Raw genomic sequence first — 25922 nt, 5'->3', positions numbered from 1 at the left:
TTTACTTTATCCTGCATCAGTTCACGTCTTCCTATCCTTGTCTCAATTCTTCACATTTATCTTTTTATGACATAGTAATATTACGATACATTTATGTACCACACTTTGTTTATCCATTCCCTAATCGATTGACATTTGTTTCTAGTTCTTTGCTACTACAAAAAGTCCTGTTATGAATATTTGATGTATAGAAGACCTTTCCTTTGGGATAGTATGTATTTTAATGGGTATTTTCCCAGTCCAGGAGGGGGAATTGGAAACCACTCAGTCTTCACTTTTTTTATAGCGTCATTGTTACTAATGATAAAGGGTCAAGTAGGACAAAGCCAACCACAGGTAGATTTCTCCATTTGTTAGAAGAGAGCAAAATGTTTTATTTTAGTTACAAAAAAAGGGACTTTAGAGATGACTTATCCCACCTATGATTTCTATCTCTCCCTAGCTATTGGTGCTAGCTATTTTCCTGCCACCTACAAATATGCTGTGGTTTCCTCCAACCTTAAAATAAAACAAAATTAAAATCTTACTTTGACCCTACCATCCAGTCCTATATCTCTCCAAACTTCTTGAGTCGATATACTAACAGTCTTCACTGCTTCACCACTCATTCCCAGTCTGTCTTCTGACACCATCGATTTACTAAAAATGCCCTCTCCTCACTTCTTACCCTCCTGGATCTTTTCACGGCTTTTGTTGTTGTTGATAATCTCCTTCCTTTCAGATGGTCTCCCCCTCTGGTTCCTCTGCTGGTTCCCTTCCTCCTTGTCTGACCTGTCCTCAGTCTACCTTGCTGTACCATTTTTTCCATCTAAGGATAGATCTCTTCTAAATCTTTCTCTTGGGCCCTATTTGCATCTCCCTCTAGGCCGTATCTTTTCCCGCAGGTTCAATCACTATCTCTATGCAGACTGCCCTGAGCAATCCCTCTTGACATCAAGACCTAATTGTAGTCCAACACCACTTGTCAGCTACTTGTCGAACATTGGATCATAGTTTAAACATTTGGATCATAGTTTTAGAACTGGACGAGATTTCAGAGGGCATCTAGTCCCAATCCCTCGGTTTTTTAGATGAGGAAATTGAGGCCCATGGAGGTTAAATGACTTGCCCAAAGTCATATAGTTGCAAGCATGGCAGGCAGTATTTGAACCCAGATTCTCTGAATTCAGAATCAGTGCTAGCTCATAGATCTCCATCTGAATGTTTGTGTACCTTCCAAAATTAATACATCCAAAGTGGAACCCATCCTCTTCCCCCCTCCCACATCTAAACTTCCTTATTTCTATTGAGGTTACTATTACCTTTCATTCACCCAATCTCGTCCCTTATTAATTCAATCTCGTCCCTAATTAAAGTCATTCACTTGCTAAGTCTTGGTGATCTTACCTACTTCTCCCATCAGTTCCTTTTCTCTTTCCACTCATCCAATCATCACTGTTCAGCCATCACAGTTCAATCCATTATCATCTCCCTATTCCCATCTACCCTCCACACAGCTGCCAAGGTATTCTTCCTAAGGCACAGGTCTGAGCGTGTCATTGCCTTGGTCAAAAACTTTCAGGGACTTTCCTTTGACTCTAGGAAAAAGTACTGAGTTGTTTTTCGGTAGTTTCACACTCTTTGAGACCCCATTTGGGGGTTTTCTTGGCAAAGACAGTGGAGTGGTTTGCCATTTCCTTTTCCAGCTCATTTTACAGATCAGGAAACTGAGGCAAACAGCATTAAGTGTCTTGCCCAGGGTCACACAATTGTAAGTATCTGAAGCTGGATTTGAATGCAGGTCCTTCTGAATCCAGGCCCAGCACTATATCCATTGTACCACCTAGTTACCCCTGAAGCACTGAGACCTCCCATTTTAAGGCTTTCACAACCTGCCTTCAGTCTACCCTTAGAACCATATTTCACATTACTGCCCTCCAGTTACTCCACCCACATTCCATCCAGACTGGACCTACTTGCTCTTCCACATACCATTCCATATACTGCCTCCATACATTTACACTCTCTACCTCTCAGAATCCTTATCTCCCTTCAAGACTCAACTCAGGTGTCACCTCCTCCATGAAGACTTTCTTGATTCCCCTTAGTCATTGGTGTTGTATATCTAAAATTTGCAGATTTTCACTTATCTGCATACATTTTTGGAGTCCCTCACTAGTGAAATGTAAACTTCTTGAAGACTAGAACTGGTTTTTAAAATTTGTTTTTAATCCCCAGTGCTTTGTACTTAGAAAGCACTTAATTGTTGAATTGAATTAAATCTTATCTCTCATGTTTCTCTGAAAGTGTTGAGAGAATTTTTCAATCCCATGCCTGAGGGCCACAGAAAATATTTGTTTAAAAATCTGAGTAGTTAGAATTGCTCACCTGAACACCAACATCACCATCTTTTGTCTTTCATTCATGATCAAGATGATAGGCAAGTTGTAAACAACGCAGGTTCTTTGTAGTTTGGGGCTAACATATGATTGTAATACTGTATTCCAGGAACTAAACCTTATATTATGATTATGTAGCTTTTTGTATTTTTCCCCCTAAAATGAATGGAGTTGGATTTTTGCCTGAAGTAACCATATTCTTGAGGCAAATCAGGACATCATTGGGTTTCTAGTGCTGGTTCCAGAAGGTCCCAGACAATATTTGAACACAGTGGTGGGCACCCTAGAGCAGTGTTGTAGCAATGTGGTTGAGTTCACTAGGGATGCAGAATGTTCTGCTAGATGCAGGTGGAGGCACATTGATAGAAAGTCAGAACCAGCTATCCATTCTGAAGTTTTCCTCTCTCTGAACAAAGGAGGCATTTAACAGCTTGGATTATGTTTTTACAAAGTTGTTCAAACTTTTCCACATTCCTCTGCCTATTTTTTTTTCCCTTAACTTGTGCAAGTTATCTAACCATTATCAAACAGAAAGCATAGATCATATTTCAGCAGCTTAAAAAAAACACTTCCGTAGATTTAGGGTGGTTTGTGTAGGAAAAGGAGATAACTTTTTTTTTTTAACTCAAAGGACTTCCAGGTAGATAAAGTACCCATAAATATAGGAGCATTTCTGCAGATGCTGTCTATACTGTTCTAGTCACAGCTAATATTAGGGAAAGTGTTTTTCGTGAGATTTCAGTGAACAGAAGGCAAACCTCTTCAATGGCATTTTTTTCTGAGGCTCTTAGAGTTAGTTAAATCACTAGAAGTACTGCCCAGAAGGGAGTTATCATAGATTTTATTACTTGTTAATTCTTATATTATCAGGTATTAAATGTAGGGCCCATGCAGCTATTTTATTAAAGTGAATTTTGATTTTCTGAAAATGGTGGGAGTTAGAAAAATGCATTGTGTTATAGTGGATAGAATGTTGGATTTATATTCTGGAAGACCAGGGTTCAGATTCTGCTTCAGACCCTTATATCCCCGTGCCTGGAATGCCCTCCCCCTTTTTCTCTGCCTCTGGGCTTCCCTGGCTTCCTTCAAGTCTCAGTTAAAGTCCTACCTTCTGCAAAATGGCTTTTCTACTCCTTCTTAATCTTAGTGCCTTCCCTCCAACACTACCCCCACCCCTACCCTTGTGTCCTCTCCTTCTGTTTGACTGGTTCCTCCCAGAACATTCAGTGTTATAAAAATCAGTTGTGAGTTTTTCTTGAGAAAACTCTCGGTATTTTCCTGTTAGCCAACCGGTGAGTTAGGTCTGCACAGTAATCCTTGGCAGGCAGCCATCCAGTCTTTATTTGCATACTTTCATTGATGGGGAGCTCATTATCTCACACAACAACTACACTCCCTTTCATGACAACCTGTTATATATTTGGAAAGAACTAACATGCCTCACTAAGTGTTGTTCTCCAACTAACTTTCTATGGCATAGTTTTGGTCTAATGGAAAGAGCACTCACTGGCAATGGAGTCCAAGGAACTGGGTTCAAATCCTTCCTCTGACAGTTACTACCTGTTGTGACTAAGAAAATCACTTAACCTCCAGGGCCTCGATTTCTTCATCTGTAAAGTGAGAGGGTCCAACCAGAATGATCCTAAGGTCTTTTCTAGCTCTAAATCTCTGATCCCATGACCATTGTGGCTTCCTCTTACAGTATAGTACAGATTTGGACATAGGACTCCAGGCCTGGTGTCTAGAGCAGAGTATATTAGCAATGTCCAATAAGAGGCTGGAGATGTAGGTATGGATCTTGACAATGACAGAATTTGGTGATTCTTTGGCAATTTGAGGGAAAAGGTAGTCAAGAATGATTCTGGGTGGCCAGAATCTAAACCTGAGTGTAAATGTAATTAATAGAGATAATGATATCAAGAAGAAGGTCTTTTATTTTTTCTGGGAAAGGGGAGACATTTGGTTTTCAATGTATTACATTTGAGTTTCCTGCAGAAGTCGGGTAGAATTTAGAAAATGCCATTGGAATTAGCAATTGGGTGATCATTTGGTGATCCGAATTAGGATTTGTTTATGACAGAACAGCAGAACATAAAAGAGCCATGGAGCACTGGAGGATTTGAATTCAGAACAGTTAGAGGAGAGGGACAAAGATCAGATTTAGCGAGAGAAGGAGTAGAAGAGATGGGAGGTAAATAGACTGTGATCAGAGAGGGGGGAAGCTCAGACCTTGAGATCTTTGAGGCAGGTTATGACAAATTATAATATGCTCAAGGGGAGACTTGAAAATGAAGGATAATTGTGAGGCTAGGGTGCTAGATGAGATAGATTTGGTTCTAGGTTAGATTGGTGCCTGGGGATTTTTTTGTTTGTTTGTTTGTTTGTTTGTGAAATGGAGGTGCCTACAGGATGTAAGAATGAATGTCAGAGTGGGACAATGGAGGGGAGGGAAAAGGGAAAAGGAGGAAAAGAGATCAAAATTTTCAGGCATTTTGGAATTTTATGGATTTAGTTTCTATATGGCCCTGGAACTCCTGTGCCCTTTCCCCACCCCTGAAGCTGGGCTAACAACCTGCAGTTAGAGAGCTGGAATCTAAGTCCGGAGTTTTCATGTCCACCATAGATTGAGATCATTGGGACACATATAGGAAGCATAGGCTAGAGTGCTGGGCCTGAAGTCAGGAAGATCTGAGTTCAAAGCCAGACTCAAACATGTACTAGCTGTTTGACCCTGTGCGAAGCACTGAATCTCTGTCAACCTCAGTTTCCTTATCTGTAAAATGAGGATAATAATAGCACCTAACTTCCAAAGTTGTTATGAAGATAAATGAGATAATATTTGTAAAGAACTTTGCAACCCTTAAAACACAATACAAATGCAAGCTATTAAAGAAATGGGCCCACATTGCATACTGTCATTAAGAATGGGTTAAGCCTCTATTTCTGTAAATGAAAGGTTACGTTATAAATTATTCATTCAGTATAACTGTGTTGTTCTTTGTGCCTCTGAATCCAGAGCAAATAAGTTTAATAAAGATATACCACCGTCAGCAGCTGTTACCATGAATAAGGAAGACTTCTCCATCTGCATAGCAAAGCTATGAAGAAAGAAATAATAATGACCTTTCAGGGACAGATCCTGGAAAGGCTGTTTAGGGGCTGACATTTGATTGCCAAAGTTTCCGCCTTCTGATCAGATACAGTCCTGATTCTGGAAGAGAACCAAGGTGCCAAACAGAATTAAGCACAATACTTTTGTCCATTCTCTGCAACAAGGAGCTCTAAAGGAATGAGGAAAACAGTATCATAGATTTAGGACTAGTGGGGAATCTCATAAGTCACTAGGCCAACCAGGCCTAGTCCTTTCATTTTACAGATGATGAAACTGAGGGCCACAGAAGCTAAGTGATTTGCCCAAAGAAGCATGATAAGTCATCCTGGTCCTCTGGCTCCAAATCCAGACTTCTTTCTCCTTCACCACACAGTCTAAGAAGGCTGTTACCCATAAATATTTAATTTTCAGAGGCCTTGATGATAATGGATTTTCAACGGCAGCTAAAGTGGCATAGTAGATAAAGCACTTGGAGTCATGAAGACTTGAATTCAAATCCCACCTCAAACACTCACTGTGTGACCTTGAACAGTTACTTAAACTGTCTAAGCCTCAATTTCCCATCTGAAAATGGAGAGAATGATAGTATCCATTCATTTGTTTCAGTCATGCCCAACTCTTCATAACCCCATTTGGGATTTTCTTGGCAAAGATACTGGAATAGTTTGCCATTTCCTTCTCCAGTGGATTAAGGCAAACAGAGGTTAAGTGACTTGCCTAGGGTCACACAGATAGTGAGTGTCAAAGAGCAGATTTGAACTCAGGAAGATAAATCTTCCTGATTCAAGGCCCAGCCATCTATCCAGTGAGTCATCTATTTGCCTCAATGAAATATTACTCTGCCATGAAAAAGTGACAGATAAGAAGAACTCAGAGAAGCATAGACAGATGTATGGACTAATGCCAAGGGAAATATAGAGAATGAGGAAAGCAAGATACACAATGACAACAACACTATAAATGGAAAGAACAGAAAACAGTTGAATTCTGTGTCATTGATAGAAAGAATTTTTAACCAAAGGGGAGGAGTGCAGTGGGATGAGACCTTGAAAATGTAAGAGAAGAATGGAGCAGCAGGGTACCTGGATGGAAGTGGAGGTGATTTGATTAAGGGTACCCATAGAATACTTAGAAAGCAGGAGTGCTTCCTCTTTCCCTGATACAAAAGGGAAGGAATCGAAGATGGATGAAAATGATGAGAAATGTTAAGGTGGAGAGAGCTGGAATAAGGCATGTGAAATGTCTTATGTCAAGATTGTGGGGAGTTAAGAAATGTGGAGAAGTTTGAAACAACCCTACAGGAGACTTTAGTGAAGACACTGTAAGTTTATAATGTCAGATTTTAAAATGAGTGTACTTGGGGTCTGAAAGAAAAAGTTATCCAAGTACCTTGATAAAACATATCATAATTTAATTATTGTTCTTTAGGTGGCACAGTGGGTAGAGCGCCAGGCCTGGAATCAGGAAGACTCACTTTCCCAATTTCAAATCTGGCCTCAGATACTTCCTAACTGTATGACTCTGGGCAAGTCACTTAACCCTCATCTGTAAAATGAGTTGTAAAATGGAGAAGGAAATGGCAAACCATTCTAATATCTCTGCCAAGAAAACACCAAATGGTGTCATGAAGAGTCAGACACAACTGAAGTGACTCAGCAACACATTGTTTAGTGTGTTGAATTCAAATCAATTTAGATTCTGAAGTAGAGTAATAATAATGGTCATTTTTTTTCATTTCTGTAACTTCCTGGACTGTATTTTTTAATCATATTGTTCTTTGAAATATTATTGCTATACTCAAGCCATCATGGTGATAGGATGTATTGAGTATATAAGTAAGTAAACACATATCTTTATTCTATAAACCTATATCTTATAAGTAAATAAACATATCTTTATTTTATAGATCTGCTTTCACCTTGGACATGGACTTCATTTAGAGGTAGGCACCAGGGGTGGGGGAAAGGGAATAGTTTATTTGGAGAACAGAAGCTTATTATTCATAAAAGAAATGTTTCACCTCTTATAAAGAAGATCTTGTAATGGCTATTGTGAAAATTTTAAGATAATCTCTCACTTAATGTTGCCCTTACCGCCCCCCACGTCACCCATGTGATTTTAAACATCAGAATGAGTGAGGAAAGGCCCTAATTTTAAGGTATTCATTTCATGGTCTGATCTTGGTTAAGTTGTTTAGTCTTCTGGTCAAAGGTTATTGTTGTTTTGATTTTTTTATAGTCATTTTGACTGCTTTGGTGACGAACATTTTCAAAAGAGTTTGCCAAGGTGGCTTCTGAAAACAAGAGAAGCTTATTCCCTTTGTCATTCCTTAAACCTGTAAATTTTATAAACCAGTAATTTTACTTGGTATTGGCCAAATTTAAGTCAGCTTTTCATTAAGAATTTTTTTTCTTATAACTTTGAATAGTTGACCAGTGTATACTCTAAAATTAAATACAAAAATTATTTAATAATAAATTGTGATGTAACTAATTAGTAGTACTTTACTAATTTGTGAGCTCTAATAATTGTTGTGTGTCTTTCAGCCTTCAGTGAAAATGAAGTAGAGGCCAAAAAGGTTTTACTACTGTAAAAAAAAAACTGATATTCTACAACTTAAAGTTGTTATCTATTTTTTTTCTATAATTAGGAGGGGGCATTTGAAAGTTAGTTTGGACAAATACACTTACGGTAAACTATACTTGAAAATTATATATATATATATATATATATACATATATATCTACCTTGTTTTATCTCCATAGGTTTTACATACAAGTAATGAAAATGATCAGATCTCTCAACAAAGGTACTTACACCGACAAAAGCGAGAGTGGACCACTGCTCCTGTGGCCCTTAGGGAAGGGGAGGACCTCTCAAAGAGGAATCCAATTGCCAAAGTAAGTCTGAGAGGCAAGATAAAATGCACGTGTGCTATGTGAAATACATGGATTGTGTGGTGGGACCAAATCCAGATTTTTCTCCTAGATCTTGGGTAAATGTTAAAATGATGCCTTAAGTTACTGGTTTATAACATCCTTGGTTTTCATAAACCATGGACTAGTATTAAAGCTTATCCTCTTTTATCTAAGATCATCAGAATGTCTTTTGTCCAACCTCATTGGGGAGTGAGGCATTTCTCATATTTCACGTAAGTGAATTTTCCAGATAACTTTTATTTATTTAGTCCCCTTTTAATGTCAAAATGATTATCCAAGCAGTCTCTGATTGAAAGCATTCTAAAAATACTTTAGCACTTCTTTGATGAATAGAATGAGCGTCATGGACTTCAGTCCTTGTGTGGTGTCATCTTCAGTATGATTCTCTGGTGGTCAGGGAAATAAGAGAAACAGTTACCTTAAAATTGACTAAACGAGAATCACTAAACTAAAACAAGAGGCCTCGTTTCAGGCATAAGGGCCTAAGGCACTCACTTGAATAAACTCCCCCAGCTTTAGTGCACAGACTTGGATAGCTATATCTACTTCTCAAAGTATCGTCCTTGTTCTTGGCTTGTTTCCTTGGATGGTTCCCTTCAAAAAGTGAGGTATCACTGTTCATATTTATAAAAAAGTCAATACTTTTTTCCAGATTTTAAGAACATTCAAGAAGAAAGTGACCCTATCTTGTAGCATCTCAACCCATTCAAAGGAAATTTGTCCTTTGTAAAAGTTTTTACCTAAAAATTTAGAGGGGTTTTAAATAACTTATTAATATGTTCAATCTGTCATTTTTCTGCCAGATACATTCAGATATTGCCGAGGAAAAAAACATAAAAGTTACATATCGTTACACTGGACCAGGGATTACAGAACAACCTTTTAATGTATTTGTCTTTGATAAAAATACTGGTGATTTAAATGTTACAAAGATTCTTGACCGAGAAGAAGTTCCAATGTATATAGTAAGTGGGATTATTTTGCGTTTGTTTTAATGTTGTAGGATTTATTACCTTAATTTTCAAATCACCTTTAAATTTTACTTAACGTGAAATATTTCATTCCTTATTTAACTGTGCAATATAATTTCAGCTGACAGCCTATGCTTTGGATGAGAGGGGGAACCAGGTGGAAAGGCCACTAGAGTTGCGAATTAAGGTTCTTGATATAAATGATAATGAGCCTATTTTCACCAAAAATGTCTTTTATGGGTCTGTTGAAGAACTAAGCGCAGCAAGTAAGTTCTTGCTTTTTTATTAATGAACGTTTAAAGTAATTTTAAAGTGACTTTGAGTAAGTGTACTCTTAACTCTTGTATATCTTATTGGAATAAAAGAACTATGATGAATATAAATTTTTAAAAAATAAAATTATTCTATGCTAAGTACAATCTTTCTTTTGAAAAACTCAAAAGGTTTATACAAGGGGTGTGTGTGTGTGTGTGTGTGTGTGTGTGTGTATGTATGCATGTGTGTGCGTATATGTGCCCTCGGTGGTGATGGTGGGGTAATAGGTATAAATATGCACATTTTAAAGGTAGGAAAACAGAAGCATACTTACCTCTAATACAAAATGCAAATAATGAATTGTTTTCCTTGGTTTATCTTCACATATTTGGCAACTCCAGCCTGAATTTCAAAGTTAAACTAAAGCCCATATCAAGTATAAAACTATGGAAAGAGGAGGTTGAATCGAGTGGAAAATATTTTTGTTGTGTTTCAGATACACTTGTGATGAAAGTTAGTGCAACAGATGCTGATGAGAAAGGTCATATCAATTCCAAAATTTCTTATAAGATTGTCTCTCAGGAGCCTGCCCAGCCTTTTGTCTTCTTCCTTGATAAAGACAAAGGAGAGATTCTAACAACAGCATTTATTCTGGATAGAGAGGTAAAATAGTACTTTGATATTCTCTAATGTGTATTTGAGTCTCCTGCATTTTTTTTTGTTGTTTTTTTTTTTAATTTCACTATCATTGTTCTACCTTGCTTTATTATTACCTCCACTAAAAGAGTCGATCAATCAGCACAAATTTACTAAATACTCAATATGTACCAAGCGTTACAGATAACAGAGAAAGGCAAAAATCCTTTCCCAACCTTCAAGTAGCTCACGAGTTAATGACAGGGATGCCATACAAAAAGTGTAAGTTCGGGATATATGTAGTGTAAATGGAGAGTAGCCTTAGCTGGAAGGCACTCGCAGTAGGTGGGGTGGTTGAAGGCACTGGGAAAGAAGGTGAAATTTGGGCTGATTCTTAAAGGAAACAAGGGAAGCTAGGAGGCAGAAATGAGGAGGATGAGCATTCCAGACAAGGTCAAAAGCCAGCATACACAGCTCTAGCCAAGAGATGTAATCTCATGTTCAAGAAATAGCAAATAGCCTGGTGTAGCTGGATTGTAGGTTACATGGAGGGGAGTAAGATGTAAGATGACTGAAAAAGGTAAGAAGGAGCCCAATTGTGAAAGGCTTTAAATGCCAGAGTATTTTCTGGTCGATCCTGGAGGTGACAGGGGGCCATTGAAGTTCATTGAGTAAGGGAGTTGCATGGCTAGACCTGCACTTAAGGAAAATCATGGATGGTTTGGAACCAGGAGTAGGAAGACTCTTAAAAGACCAGACAGACAAGTATTGTAATATTCCAATTGAGAGATAAGGAGGGACTGTGGTAGCTATGGAAGTGGGGAGAAGGGACCATATACAAGAGATGTTCTGACGATAGAAATGACAAGATTTGACAAAGGATTGGATATGTGAGACGAATGTGAGTGAGAAGTCAAGAATGACACCTAGCTTGATAGTCTGAGTAACTCAGATGGTGGTGCCCTCCACAGTAATAGGGAGATTCAGGAACGGGTAGAGTTTGGAAAAAAAGGATAATAAGCTCTTCTATTTTTAGTTATTTTTGGTCATGAAATAGCAAAATTTTTAATTTAAATAAATGTGTGGTCATGTGTTCACACACAAAAGAACTTCCCAAAGACTGGTATGCCCTATGGCAATTCATGTAGTTTTTCTTTTTTTTTTTATTAATTCATTTTGATTTATCAATAATCACTTCCATATGCTTTTGAGTTTAAAATTTTTCTCCTCCATCCTCCCCACCACCCTCCCCAAGACGGCGCATAATCTGATATAGGCTATACATATACATTCCTATTAAACATATTTTCACATTAGTGATGTTGTAAGTAGAAATTAAAACCAATTGGAGGAACCATCAGAAAGAGGAAACAAAACTCAACAGAAGAGAAAAAAAATAGCAATTCGGCTTCCATAGTTCTTTCTTTGGGTGTGGATAGCGTTTTCCATCACAAGGCCTCTGGAGATGTCTTAGATCCTTCTATTGCCAGGAAGGGTTAAGTTTATCCATATTAGTCATCACACAATGTGGCTGTTATTGTGTACAACGTTCTCTTGGTTCTGCTCACTTCACTCAGCATCAGACCATATAAGTCTTTCCAGGTTTTTCTGAAGTCAGCCTGCTATCATTTCTTATAGCACAATATTCCATCGCATTCATATACCACAACTTGCTCAACCATTCCCCAATTGATGGGCATCCTCTCAATTTCCAATTCTTTGCCACCACAAAAAGAGCTGCTATGAATATTTTTGTACATGTGGGTCCTTTTGCCATTGTGTGATCTCTTTGGGATATAGCCCTAGAAGTGCTATTGCTGGGTCAAAGGGTATGCACATTTTTATAGCCCTTTGGGTATAGTTCCAAATTGCTCTCCAAAATGGTTGGGGCATTTCACAACTCCACCAACAATGCATTAGTGTTCCAATTTTCCCACATCTTCTCCAACATTTATCATTTTCCTGGTTTGTAATTCATGTAGTTTTTCAGTGCCCTCTTCAAGTAATGATATAGGCTTGTGTAATATTAACAACACTGGCTCCTCTCTGTGAGCAAAGTTTGTTAACCTACATCATATTCTCTGAAAGTAGAACCCTGAACCCTGAAGGTGTTGGGAAGTCTCTCTTCTCTGCAGTTGGCTTAAGGCCCCACTGACTATGCTCCCCACAATTTTAGGGACCTAGTGACTAGCACTGCAGTTCCACTTAGCTACTTTTACAAAGGGCTTTTTGCTTCAGATATACAGTAAGAAAAAAAAATATTAAAACATTTTCCCCAACACGTTGGGAACACAATCCACTCTTTCTTCATGTTGTTGTTATTCAGTTGTTTCAGTTGTGTCCACCTCTTCATGACCCCATTTGGGGTTTTCTTGGCAAAGATACTGGAGTGGTTTGCCATCGCCTTCTCCAGCTCATTTTACAGTTGAGGAAACTGAGACAAATAGACTTAAGTGACTTGCGCAGGGTCACACAGCTAGTAAGTGTCTGAAGCTAGATTTGAATTCACAAAGATGAATCTTCCTGACTTCAGGTCCGGTTCTATCCACTGGGCCAGCTAGCTGCCCCCATAATCTACCCTATACCATCTCATCCTCTGGACAAAGAGAAAAATTAGGCTCATAATTTAGCTCAGTTCTTACTTGGCATTAATCCCACAAAGTTCAAGTCCAAAGCCAATAGTGTGGAATTCTAGGCTGGCATCTCTAGATCCTTGTTATTTGGTTGAGTCACTGCTGGGCTGGTTGTAGCCAATGAACTCCCTTATACATAATGAGTTTGAGATGCCTGTGAGACACCCAGTTGCAGATGTCCAAAAGGCATTTAGTGATGTGAGACTGGAGCTCATGAGACAGACAAGGGCTGGATAAACAGATCTGGGAATCATCTGCATAAAGATGGTAATTAAACCTATGGGAACCATTGAGGTTACTAAGTAAGAAAATGCACACTAATGTGCCATTGGAGGATATATGAATTGCTCTAGACAGTTTAGAAAGCAATTTGGGATAATATGTAAAAGATGACTTAAAATGCCTTACATTTTGACTCAGAGATTCCACTGCTAAGCATTTATCCTGAAGAAGTTAAAGACAGAAAGAAAGGTCCCATTTACACTAAAATATTCATAGTGGCACTTTTTGTGGTAGCAAAGACTTGGAAACCAAGTGTATGCCCATTGATTGGGAAATGACTAAAACACTGTATACATGAACATAGTGGAATATTACTGTGCCATAAGAAACAAGCAGAAAAAATTCAAAGGCTCATGGGAAGATTTACATGAACTGATACAGAATGAAATAAAAAGAAATAAGAAAATAATGTACATGATTACTACAACAGTGTAAATGGAAAACACAGAATAGACAAACTAAATGTTTTGTAATTATAGTTCCCAGGCTTGGTACTAGAAACAGAGTTGAAAAGATCTCTCCTCTTCCCTTCATTGCAGAGGTGGGACATGATGGATGTGGAATAATGAATATAAAATCAGACATGGTTGATATGTTGATATGGTTAGTTTTGCTGAATTCCTTTTTTCACCCTTTATCTTTCTTTGGTATTACTTGTTTTTTAAAGTCTCAGTCTATTTATCTCACCTCAGCCTGGAAACACAGTGAACATTCACAGATCCAATCTGGCTACCGATCAGCATAACAGCTTAGACCAGCTCCATGTCTGACCTGGACTAGTTCATTCCCTCCATAGGCAGCCTAGTGGCCCCTCACTCTCAGGAGCTCACATATTGCTGCTGGTCTTAGAATGGATACCCAGTTGGCCTAGTACACTGCTCCCCAGAATTCCTGAGTTCAAGCACCTCCCTAGTAGCAGAGAGTCCAAGTGTATACCATCACACCTGGCTTTTATCTTTTTAATTTTTTTTTGTTTTTACATTAACTATATTCCCAAATATTCCTCCACCTGCTTTAAGAGTCGACAAGATTAACCAGCACATCATCAGAGTCCAACATTGTATAGCATTCCACACTCATAGTTCCCTACCTATAAAAAGAAGGGCTGGGAAGGTACCTTCTCATATCACTTTGGAGCCAACCATGGCAATAGTAATTTCATTGCGTTCAGTTTCCATTGTTGTTTTGTCATTATTTCCATTTACATTGTGTAGACATTTTATATATTGTTTGCCCAGTTCTTCTTACTCCTCTTTGCATTAGTTCACACAAGTCTTTCCATGCTAATATGTATTTATCCTATTCATAATTTCATACGGTATAGTCATAGTTCACAACATTCTTGCACCAAATTTTATGTAGCCATTCTTCATGATGAGTACCTTTGTCTTTACTTCTTTGCTGCCTCAAAAAGTGCTGCTCTATAATTGGGGGTTGGGGGAAGCCTTTTTTATCACAGACCTCTTCATGCCTACCAGTGGGGATCACAGGATCAAAGGTTGGACATCTTTGTCACTTTCTTCACATAATTCCAAATTATTTTATAGTGTGGTTGGACCAGTTTATTGCTACACCAGCAAACAGTGCATTAATAGCTAAGCATTTGTTTATAAAGCACTTTAAGGTTTTCAAAGCACATTTTACAAATATTACCTCATTTGGTCTTCATGATAATCCAGGGAGGTAGATACTGTAATTATCCTTATTTAACAGATGAGGAAACTGAAGTTAAGTGACTCGCCCAAGGTCACACAGATACTAAGTAAGTGTCTGAGGCCAAGATCAGCACAACGCTACAGTGGTGCTTTTTTATGAAAACAATCAAAAACAGATGATAATAAACCTGTAGAGTTAGAAGGGGGCGGCGCAGCTAGGTGGTGCAGTGAATAGAACTCTGGCCTTGGAGTCAGGAGGACCTGAGTTCAAATCCAGCCTCAGACACTTAACACTTACTAGCTGTGTGACCTTGGGCAAGTCACTTAACCCTGATTGCCTCACCAAAAACAAAAAATAAAATAAAAATTAAAAAAAGAAAGGGGGGAGGGAGGTTATTTAATCCAATCCTTTGGTTTTTTCAGATATGGAAACTGAGGCCCCAGGAGGTTAAGTGACTTGTCCAAAACACAGCTAGTAATTGACAGAACCCTGAGACAAAACTCACATCTCCTGATTCTTTTAAATCCTTTGTTCTTTCCATGATACCAGAAACTCATATTTGTGTAAAGTAATTGACTTTAATTGATGGTTATTTTTCACTCCTAAAAACAGAAACAAAGCCACTACAGTCTGATTGTCGCAGCAACTGATGGAAATGGACAAAAAACAGACAAGCCAGTGAATCAAGCCACAGTACAAATTAAAATTTTAGATGTCAATGACAATATACCTGTGACTGAATCTGAGACAGTGAGTATTTATGCTAGGCATTGTATATGTGTTTGTGTACCAATGCCATAATTTCAGCTTATGTTGTTGGACTGAATGAAGAATAATTAATGCAAAGCAATGTGTCCATCTGTTGTAGTATGCGGTAACGATTAAAGAAAATCAAGCAAACGTGCAAGTCATGCGTATAAAAGTAACTGACTTGGATGAAGTAGGCTCGGATAATTGGCTGGCAAATTTTACATTCGTTTCAGGAAATGAAGGGGGTTATTTTCGTGTAGAAACAGATACTCAAACAAATGAAGGAATTGTGACTCTTATTAAGGTAGGTATTACGAGTTTTCAAAGGTTGGAAAATGTTGATTGCAAATTTAAGTTGAAAATAATGGCTTTTCCTATTAGGTTCAGGTCTTGAAGATTTTGATAAAAGCAGAAGGGCATTCATTTTTTTTTCTTTTCTAGGAAGTGGATTATGAAGTAATGAAGACTCTTGACTTGAAGATGATTGTCACCAACAAAGCACCATTTCACAAATCAATTAGAAATAAGTTTGTAGCAAAACCCATTCCTATCAAGGTCAAAGTGACAAATGTTGTGGAGGGTATTTATTTTAAAAGCAAAAAAATCATGATCCAAATCAGTGAACATATGGAGAGGTCAGAAATAGGCAAAACTATTGGAAGATTTCAAGCCTACGATGAGGACACTGGACAAGTAGCCCAAGTAACGTAAGATATTTGTTAAGTTTTTTCTCTTTATAAGTTTTTCTAACTTTCATTAAAATTATGGTGGAATTCAGAGACTCCATCAGTCTCTGGGCCCCACTCTTTGTATTTCTCAGAGAAGGCACCACCTCTTTCCAAAAGTTTCATGGAATCCCTGAGTTTGAATAGGCTTCAGAAAGGACTGATTCCAACTCATACTCATATAAGAATGCTTTCTCTCACATTCCTGAAAAGTAGCCCAACTTACCCTGGTTTAGACACCTCTAAGGATGGGAAAAACATGCCACTGCCTCCCGAGGCAGTCCATTTCACCTTCAATTAATCAATAAATATTCGTTAAGTGCCCATTATGTGTCAGGTACTGTGCTAAGCTCTAACCTCAAACAGTGCTAATTGTTAGCCTGTTTCTCTCAATATTGAGCATAAATCTGACCCTCTGCAGCTTCTACTCATTTCACTCAGCTCTGCCCTCTGGTGCCAAGCAGAACATAGCTGCTTAGGTGGTCCTGAGTACCTTCCATCTACCCTTTATAACATGGTCTCCAGGCTTCTCCTTGTACCAGCTGTTTTGCTCAGGATGTGTTCCAGTTTGTCAGTGACCTTCCTAAAATGGGGTGCCCAGAGCTGAACACAGTACTCTGGATGTGTTCATACCAAGTTATGGTATCATGGGATTGTTTCCTTGCTAGGTCTGGGCACCATGTCTCCTTCATTCCAAAAGAAATTGTAATCAGTTACTGTTTCCCTTGGCAAGATGTGTGTGTTTGTGTGTGTGTGTGTGTATGCACATTGCAAAAGAAACAGATATTGGAAACCTAGAATTGGAAGTGAAAGAATCTCAGCATTTGAGAGTTAGAAGGGACCCCAGCAGCCATGTAGTTCAATCCATACCTAGAAGAAATAGACACATAACTGACAAGTGGCCATACAGTTTGTTTTTGAAGATGGAAGGGAAGCCTATCCCTTCTTCATTCAAACAATCAATAAATATTTATTAAGTGCCCTACTATGTTCCAGGCTCTGTGCTGAGACGGCTTGGGAAAAATCTCCTGTAAAGATGAGAAGCTGGGATTTAAAGAAAGACAGTCCATTCTGTTTACGGATGCCTGTCTGTAATCATTAGGAAATTTTTCTTGACATCAAGTTTAAATTTGGCTCTTCCATATTTTCTATGAAAAGAGAATGGTTAATTTGTTCACAACCTAAACATTTTTATTTGTGATCTCTGAACAGGTATGTTAAAGGAGAAGATGTCGACAATTGGATCACAGTGGATTCAATCACATCTGAAATCAAACTTGCTAAAATTCCTGATTATGAATCTAAATATGTCATTAATGGCACTTACTTTGCAAAGATCTTGGCTATAACTAAAGGTAGGGTTTTAAATAGTTATGCCATTATGTTTTTTTTTTCCCCTAATACTCAGACCTGCTTTCTGATTTTGTGTAGGAGGTCAGATAATCTTCCAAGGGTATATTGGCATTTCTATTCACTTAGAGCAGGAGTGGGCAACCTGTGGCTTCAAGGCCACAGGTCCTCAAGTGCAGCCCTTTGACTGAATCCAAACTTCACAGAACAAATTCCCTTAAAAGGATTTGTTCTGTAAAACTTGGACTCAGTCAAAAGGCTGCACCCAAGTACCTAGAAGGCCACATGTGGTCTCAGCCACAAGTTCTCCATCTCTGACTTAGAGCCTGATAAAAATCTTATGTCATCTGAATATGAGTTTTGTGTGTGTGTGTGTGTGTGTGTGTGTGTGTGTAATATGTGAAAAAAGATGTGATTATGAGATTCTTTTCCTCATACCTGATTGTGAAGAAAACATAATGCAGACTTCTTTCAAGATTTTAACCATTGCATGCTTCTTTTTTTTCAGATGTTCCTAGAAAGACAGTCACTGGCACCATTGAAATCGTGGTAAAAGATTTTAATGATAACTGTCCAGAACTCATAAATCCAGTACAGACTATCTGTGATGATTCAGAGTATGTGAATGTTACTGCTAAGGACTTAGATGGTTATCCAAATAGTTCACCTTTCAGATTTACTGTCATTGATGAACCGCCTGGAATGGCAGAGAATTGGTACTTTGGACACCAAGAAGGTAAACGTAATCCGGAAGCCCCATTTCATTTTGATAATTACAGCTTCCTTTTTCATCTGAAAAGTAGACTCATCTTTTTCATGTTTACCTAGATATTAGACATCTGCACACTGAAATGAAACGCTGTAGCTCCAAAAATGTTTTTGGATCTAGCCTTTCAGACAAAGGAATAATTTCTCTTTTGTAGCTACAGAGAGTAGTTTCCTATGTCCCAGGGCTGTTATGAGAATAAAGTGAGATAATTGTTGTAAATTGCTTTGCAAACCTTAAAGCACATCTGTAATGCTAGCCATAATTAGTAGTGGGAAGGGCAGCTACAGAAAGTAATACATCCCAGGGTTGTTTTGAGGTTAAAATGAGAAAATATTTGTAAAACACTTTGCAAACCTTAAAGTCCTAATCTGTTAAATGCTAGCTGTGGTTAGTAGTAGTGGGAAGGGTAGGGGGCCCTCACATCCTGATGATTGCAATCTTCTTAAGGTCCCTATTGAGTTACCAGTGACTCAGTTGAGACTTGTAATAGGTACCAAAACTCAGAAACCACCCATTCTAGAGGCCAAAAAACTGTTGTGATTATCTTTGAAAAGGCTTTAGGGAGGTAGGAGGGAAGGTTCACTTTTTCTTAAATATAATCAGTGGTCAGGTGAGGAACTCAGTTTGCCCTAATTCCTGTGTTGAAACCCATCTCAAGCATATGGTAATAATGTGAAGTAAAGGTCTAATGTCAGTATGGCAAAATCTCATAATTTTGTGGTCAAAGAATAATAACATTTATATTATAGTAAAATACTCGGATACTATCTACAATGTGGAAGATGCTATAGGTGCCATAGAGAATGTATAAATTATTATGGAACTTAAAAATCTAATAGAGATAAAGTATGTACACAATGATAATGGCTAACATTTAAGTTTACAAAGATCTTTTGTGGATTATGTCATTTGATCTTCACCAAAAAAAAACAAACCTGTGAGAGGCAGGTGCTACAAGTATTATTTTTCTCATTTTACAGATTAAGAATTGGAAACTCAGAAAGGATAAATGACTGCCCAAAATACATGGCTCATAAGTGTGAAAGGTGCAATTTAAATCTCTCCTGATGTCAAGCAGTACCAAGTGTACTTGAAAGCAGTTAAAGATAAATGCTTTAAGCATGAAAGAAATAGAATGCTTAAGGCATTCAGAAGAGGGAGTGGTAATTTCTAGTTGTGTAATCAGGGAAAGCATGATAGAGGAGGCAGCATCATGAGAGGTATGGTGACATAGTAGGGAAAGAAACATCAGACTTGTGACGTCCCAGGGTTGTAAAAAGCAGAAAAAAATAATGGAAATGTCATTTCACCCAAATAAGTCATTTTTGGCTCTAATGTAGTTTTGATCCTTCTCTACTAAACTGTATGATTTATATGTAGAAACTCATTAAGTAAAGGCAGAGATAAAAATTAAATGTATGAATGGAGCAGAATGTGTTTTAGTGACTGGAAAAAATGCCCATTATTAAACATTATCTTTCTTTTTCCTCTTTCTCTCCTTTGTACACCCCAGATACAAGCGCATGGTTGATACCAAGAAAATTGAAAGTGGGCAGAAGTGAAATCCACTTGTCAGTGAGTGATAATCAAGGATTAAACTGTCCTGAAAAGCAGATCCTTGCATTGACAGTTTGCAGCTGTGTGAGTGGTAGTGGCTGTGTTCAACCACTGGCCGACCCCTATGTGGGGCTGGGGGCTGGAGCAATTTGGCTCATGATTTTCGCACTTCTTCTGTTGCTACGTAAGTATTAAAACAACCTCTCGTTATTGACTTCTTGGTATCTTAAGAACCTTGACAGGTAACTCATAGTTTGAACACTGGGTCAGCAGACAACATCCTGGGTGCCTGCCTTCTGTTATACCAAGACATTACCATATTTTGATCCCAGTCTTTTCACTGCTTATAGTGGCCTTACAGATATGTGTGTGTGTCCACACACACACACACACACACACACACACACACACACACTCATTGTTTTTGCCAGCATTTCTACATTAAAAAGGAATTTTGAAAGATGGTAAATTCACATAAAGTCAGCAAAATAGATTAATGCAGAATTGGCTGCCTGCCATTATTAGAATAAATGTTTCTACCTTTTGAAAAAAGAAAGGCATGATGAATGAGCCAAAGCCGAGGCAGCCATCTTAGACTAAGGGATTCAGAAATACCCATCTCTGTTTTTGTCACAACTTCAGGCTTGTTTGAATCTTATCAAGTCAGTAATTCTCATGACATTGATTTCCGCCTCTGTAAAATAGAAAGAGGTCATCTTTCTTTCTTCATTGAGAACCCAAACAAGATGGAAACCTATGACCTGAAACCACCTAAGATACAAAAATGCCTTATAGTGAGATTCTTTTGGTGCTTCTGAATTTGTAAGGAATCTAAGACAAGACCTATCTTACACCAAATTTTGCTCTCTAATGAAACATCACAGCAAGATTCAAATGTAGTTTGATTTGTTGTTTTTGTTTGTTTTTTTAGACTCAGAGTATTCTTTTTTTAGAGAAGTTTGCCCATATTAGAGATCTACCTGTCAAGCTCTAAGACTTAGCAATGAACCTTGAAATTGATTGTGATTATTTAGCTAATAGTACATTGATAGTATTCAAATGTTTTATGCTAGAGCAGGAGTTCTTAACTTGGGGTCCATGAATTTGGTTTTTTAATCTATTTTGATAAAGTATTTCAATGTAATTGATTTCATTTGTACTCTATGTACTTTATTTTACGCATTAAAAATTATTTTGGGAAAAGGTCCATAGGTTTGACTAGACTTCTAAAAGCGGAGGGCCTTAGACACTAAAAAGGTTAAGAAACCCTGAACTAGGGCCTGAAAATAGGAGTGCCTTGTTAACGAATTTGTTGTTCAGTTGTTTTTCAGTCATGCCCAACTCTTCACGACATCATTTGAGATTTTCCTGGCAGATATACTGGAATGATTTGCCATTTCCTTACCCAGTTCATTTTACAAATGAGGAAACTGAGGCAAACAGAGTTAAATGGCTTGCCCAGGCTCATACAACTTGGAAGTATCTAAGGCCAGATTTGAACTCAGGGAGAAGAATCTTCCTGACTCCAGGCCCCATGCTCTATGCACTGTGCCACCCAGCTGCCCATGTTGATGAATACCGGCTTGAAAATAGTGAAGAGACAGAAATATTCTATGATGGCTCTAGAATAAATGTCACTGCACTTCTTTAAAACATGCAGCCACCTTAGACAATCTCCATAGAACTGAAACTGTCTATTTTTACTCTTTGAGACACTCTTATTATGCATCCAAGAGTGGTGGTGTCAAACTCGAATAGAAATGGAAGCCACTAAACCATACATAAAGATCTCTGCGAGCCTCATTGACTTAGAAAACCACACGTTAACACTATCCATGTTCTTTGGATTTTTATTTATTTTGTTAAATTTATTTCTCAAGTACTGTTTGATCTGATCTGGACAGCACTCAGGAGTGTTGTAGGCTGCAGTGCAGCCAGCCGGCAGCTTATTTGACACCTCTGGCCAAGAGTCCCTCATCTTTGCTTGAGCTCCCAACAAAACAAACTTAGTGTAAGGAGGGACAAGATGAAGAGGGAAAACTTAGGCATGAGGTACAGGGCATCAGAAATAGGGGTAGTGTGGGTCAGTTGAAAGACTATTGGATTTGGAATTAGGGAGATAGGTTCAAATATAGGGTGCACCACTTACCACATATGTAACCTTAAGGAAGTTATTTCATGTCTGGGCCTCAGTTTCCTCATCTGTAAAATGAAGGGATTGGACTAGATATCCTCCCTTCCAGCTCTCAAGCTATGATCTAGTTACAGGGCAAAGTGAGGAGTAAATGCCAAACATATTTCTCAGACTGAATTGAATGCCCAATATTATTAGCATATGGAAACTAATTTATCCTCTACTTATTTTTTTCTCCTTTCCAGTTGTACCCCTCTTACTGCTTCTGTGTCACTGTGGAGGAGCAGGAGGAGGAGCCAAAGGCTTCACAGCCATACCTGATACTGTAGAGATGCTGCATCCATGGAACAATGAAGGGGCGCCGCCTGAAGACAAGGCATGTCTAGTAGATGCTATAAAATTATTTTCTTTTTGAATTTCAGTTATATTGTAGAGCATTAGCCTAACATTCCAGACTTAGATAACTCTTGCATTGGGTTGGTCCTCAAAGGCTCCAGGAGGCTCTCCCATGAACATAATGAAGAGAAAGAGAATCCGTCCAAATGAAACCCCACCCTTCTCAGCAAGGAAGTGTCCTGTTCCTTTCAAACACTGTAACCTACTCATTCTGCCCATATTCTTGTGCGTCCCAGGGTCTAAAAACCACATACTGATCTTCCACCCCTCCTAAATCTCCAATGTAACTTTTTGCTTTTATAGGTCGTGACATCTCTCGTGACAACAGATCGTGGGGGAAATTTTGGAGTACCTGCCGGAGGAGGAAATAGAACAGGAGTCATGACAGGCAGTGAAACAACTAGGAGGGAAAGTAGCTCTGGCCATCGTACTGTGACTGTGGTAGATGGAGTATGGGAAGAGCACAGAAGCCTTCTGAACAGTAGAATTAAAAGAACTGTGGGAGCAGTTGGAGCTGTGAGTGGTGCGGCAACGATGGGGGCAGCTGGAGTCATGGGGACTGACGGATCCAGGGCAACCACTGTTGCGCTGAATGAAGAATTTCTGAGAAGCTACTTCAGTGAGGTAAGGATCTGTTTGGGGATCATGTGTACATGAATGAAGAATAGTCACAACTTAAAAGCAAATAGACAGTTGTTAATTCAGTTTTTTTTTACAGCGGGTTTAGAAATAATGAGCAAAAATAGGTCTCTACCCTTTACATGTTGCATTGTTCCAAACTGAAACATTTGATTTTATGATTAATATAATAGTATATATCAAATAATTAAAATTATTCATGAGAAATTTAAAGGAAATTAAAAGGAGGCTAATTATTATTACATTTTTTTTCTTTTTAATTAATGAAAAATTATGTTCTAATGCCATAAGGAGGTAGTTTGTGGGTTTTTTTTTTCTTGGTAGTTGGGAGTAAGAGGCAGAGATGAGGACAGGTTCCTTTCAAGAGTTTGGGGTTCTTGAGAACAGTGTCTGACTGTCCATAGTGCTTTGGTTGAATTTATAGGTTTGGGGAAGGAGCAGGAAGATCAAAAGATGCTTTTCTAGTTCCTTCTACAAATTTAATTCTGCTCTCCCGTGGCTAAATGGTTATAAATTATGCCAGTTCTCCTGTTCCTACCTCACTTTTCTTTTCAATGTTTCCCCCTTCTCGTTACTTAAAGAGTATTAGATTGGTAAGGGTGTGTTCACAGTTGGAAAGGGAGAGGGAAGGAAATAAGCCTACTATGTGCCAGGCAGTGTGTGTGCTAAGCACTTTACATATATTATCTTGTTTGATAAAATTAAGAAAATAGAGGAAATAGGAAAAAAGAATTTGTTTTTCTAAACTACCCAAGATTTTGGGATCTCACTTAAAAGTTTTTTTTCTTTATTCTAAATTCTGATACATATAGTTATTTGAAAGTGACATTATTATTCAGCTATGTATGTTTTGATTCTCATTTCCTTTTTAGAAAGCTGCTTCCTATGCTGACAGTGATGAAATTCAAACAGGGAAAGACTGTCTCCTAGTTTATTCTCAGGAAGAAACACAATCTCTTCATGGTTCTATTGGCTGTTGCAGCTTCATCGAGGCAGACTGGGATGACCGTTACCTGGATGATTTGGGAATCAAGTTCAAGACGCTAGCAGAAATATGTATAGGCCAAAAAATAGAGACAGATAGTGAAACTGGCCTCAGGCACAAACTTACCACCCCAGCTAGTGTGAATACAGTTTCACAGTCAGTTTATGAGCAGAATACTCTTCAGGCAGAAAAGTCCCACTCCTCCTTCTCTGGCACCAGCTCCCAGGCTTCAAAGCCAGTGAGCAAGCCAACTTCAGAGACCTTGACTCAGGAATTAGTCTCTGAAAGATCTTTATCAAACAGGCAAGAGCTGAAGGTGGTAAGACCCCTCCCCAATCCATTGCCTACCAGTAATATCGTCGTAACAGAAACCTCCTATTCCACTGGCTCCACATTACCACCAAGTACTCTGATCCTCAATGCCAATCAACCGCAGAACCTCATGGTCACAGAGAGGGTGTATGCTCCTGCCTCTAGTTTGGTAGACCAGCAGTTTGTCCAGCAGCACACTAATAAAAGCAATGTAGTGGTCACCGAACACACGATCCAGCCTAGTGGTGGCATAGCCAGTGGTCTAGGAGGCATTCAGGATCTGCCCGATTCACACTATGTTGTCGTGAGGGAGAGAGAGAGGTTACTGGCCCCGAGCTCAAGCCTGCAGCCCATTCAGAATGTCCCCAGTTTAGCAGTAGGACAGAATATGACAGTAACAGAAAGAGTGCTCACACCTGCCTCGAATCTGCAAGCCTCAAAGACTGTAGTTTCTGGAGCCGGGACGCTAAGCCCCTTGCAAAATTTAGATTTACAGGAATCCGTTCCATCCAATTCTGCTGTGACCATGTCTTCTACCAGAGTCACCAAGCATAGCACTGTCCAGCATTCTTATTCATAAAATAATAATCAGCCCCTCCACTTGCAGCTAGCCATTTTATATTTTCAAAGTGCCCAGCCCCTGGGTGAGTCCTGCTCACAGAACTGACACAGGTGTTCAGTCACTCATAACTGGAAAACAGCTAGATTGAGTTAGTGAGCAGAGGCCTGGATGGCAGAGTCCTTTGTTTGCTTCTAGGCCTGTGTAACAGAAATGCCTCTTGACCTACTAGGGTTATGAAAATGATCGCGTCAAATAAGTGACCTGATAATTCTTTTCAGTTCAATTCAACAAACATGTTTTAAGTGTCTTCTCTGTACAAGGCATTGTGCTATGTACTGAGGATACAAAGATAGGGGAAAAAACCATCCCAGTTCTCAAGGATCTTCAGTGTTCTACTGAGGGTATTAGTAATAATTATTATTCTAACTAACATTTATATAGTGCTTACTATGCACCAGGCACTGTGCTAAGTGCTCAGCAATTACTATCTCATTTGATCCTCACAACAACCCTAGGAGGTAGATGCTACTATTATCATCCCCATTTTACAGATAAGGACACTGAGACAAACAGAGGTTAAGTAACTTGCCCAGGGTCACACAGCTAATAAGTGTCTGAAGCTGGATTTGAACTCAGGTTTTCTTGATTCCAGGCCTGGCTTTCTCTGTGCAACTTAGCTGCCAACAAACAAAATAACTGGAGGAAGGAGACTGGTTAGCTGCAAAATATGAAGCTAATTACATAGATACAATCCATCTTCAGTTAAGTAAACAAGAAGTACCTAACATCAATCCAGAGAAACAAGGGAACTCGGAAGCCATTTAGCCAAACACCCATTCTACAGATCAGGAAATTGACCCAGGGAAGCTAAGTGACTTGTC

General features: G+C 38.7%; 1 protein-coding gene across 2 annotated transcripts in view; it reads left to right on the top strand.

Annotated features, from left to right (window-relative positions):
* Window positions 1–25518, top strand: part of LOC114031794 (desmoglein-2-like) — a 45920-nt gene extending 20402 nt beyond the window's left edge. For both annotated transcript variants that reach the window (XM_027846929.1, XM_027846928.1), the window contains exons 2-15: window positions 7397–7432; window positions 8256–8390; window positions 9233–9394; window positions 9522–9666; window positions 10152–10318; window positions 15475–15612; window positions 15731–15916; window positions 16054–16319; window positions 17550–17692; window positions 18196–18423; window positions 19970–20197; window positions 22393–22523; window positions 22847–23167; window positions 24055–25518. In XM_027846929.1, the coding sequence (XP_027702730.1) occupies window positions 7397–7432; window positions 8256–8390; window positions 9233–9394; window positions 9522–9666; window positions 10152–10318; window positions 15475–15612; window positions 15731–15916; window positions 16054–16319; window positions 17550–17692; window positions 18196–18423; window positions 19970–20197; window positions 22393–22523; window positions 22847–23167; window positions 24055–25059 (3291 nt within the window). In that variant the 3' untranslated portion in view covers window positions 25060–25518. The remainder of the gene's footprint in view (window positions 1–7396; window positions 7433–8255; window positions 8391–9232; window positions 9395–9521; window positions 9667–10151; window positions 10319–15474; window positions 15613–15730; window positions 15917–16053; window positions 16320–17549; window positions 17693–18195; window positions 18424–19969; window positions 20198–22392; window positions 22524–22846; window positions 23168–24054) is intronic.
* Window positions 25519–25922: the final 404 nt, after the last annotated feature.

This window comes from Vombatus ursinus, unplaced genomic scaffold (genome assembly GCF_900497805.2).
Source record: "Vombatus ursinus unplaced genomic scaffold, bare-nosed wombat genome assembly UNPS02015255.1, whole genome shotgun sequence".
NCBI classification, from domain to species: Eukaryota; Metazoa; Chordata; class Mammalia; order Diprotodontia; family Vombatidae; genus Vombatus; species Vombatus ursinus.
Note: the sequence above shows the minus strand (reverse complement) of the source record. Positions and strands in the feature narration are given on the sequence as shown.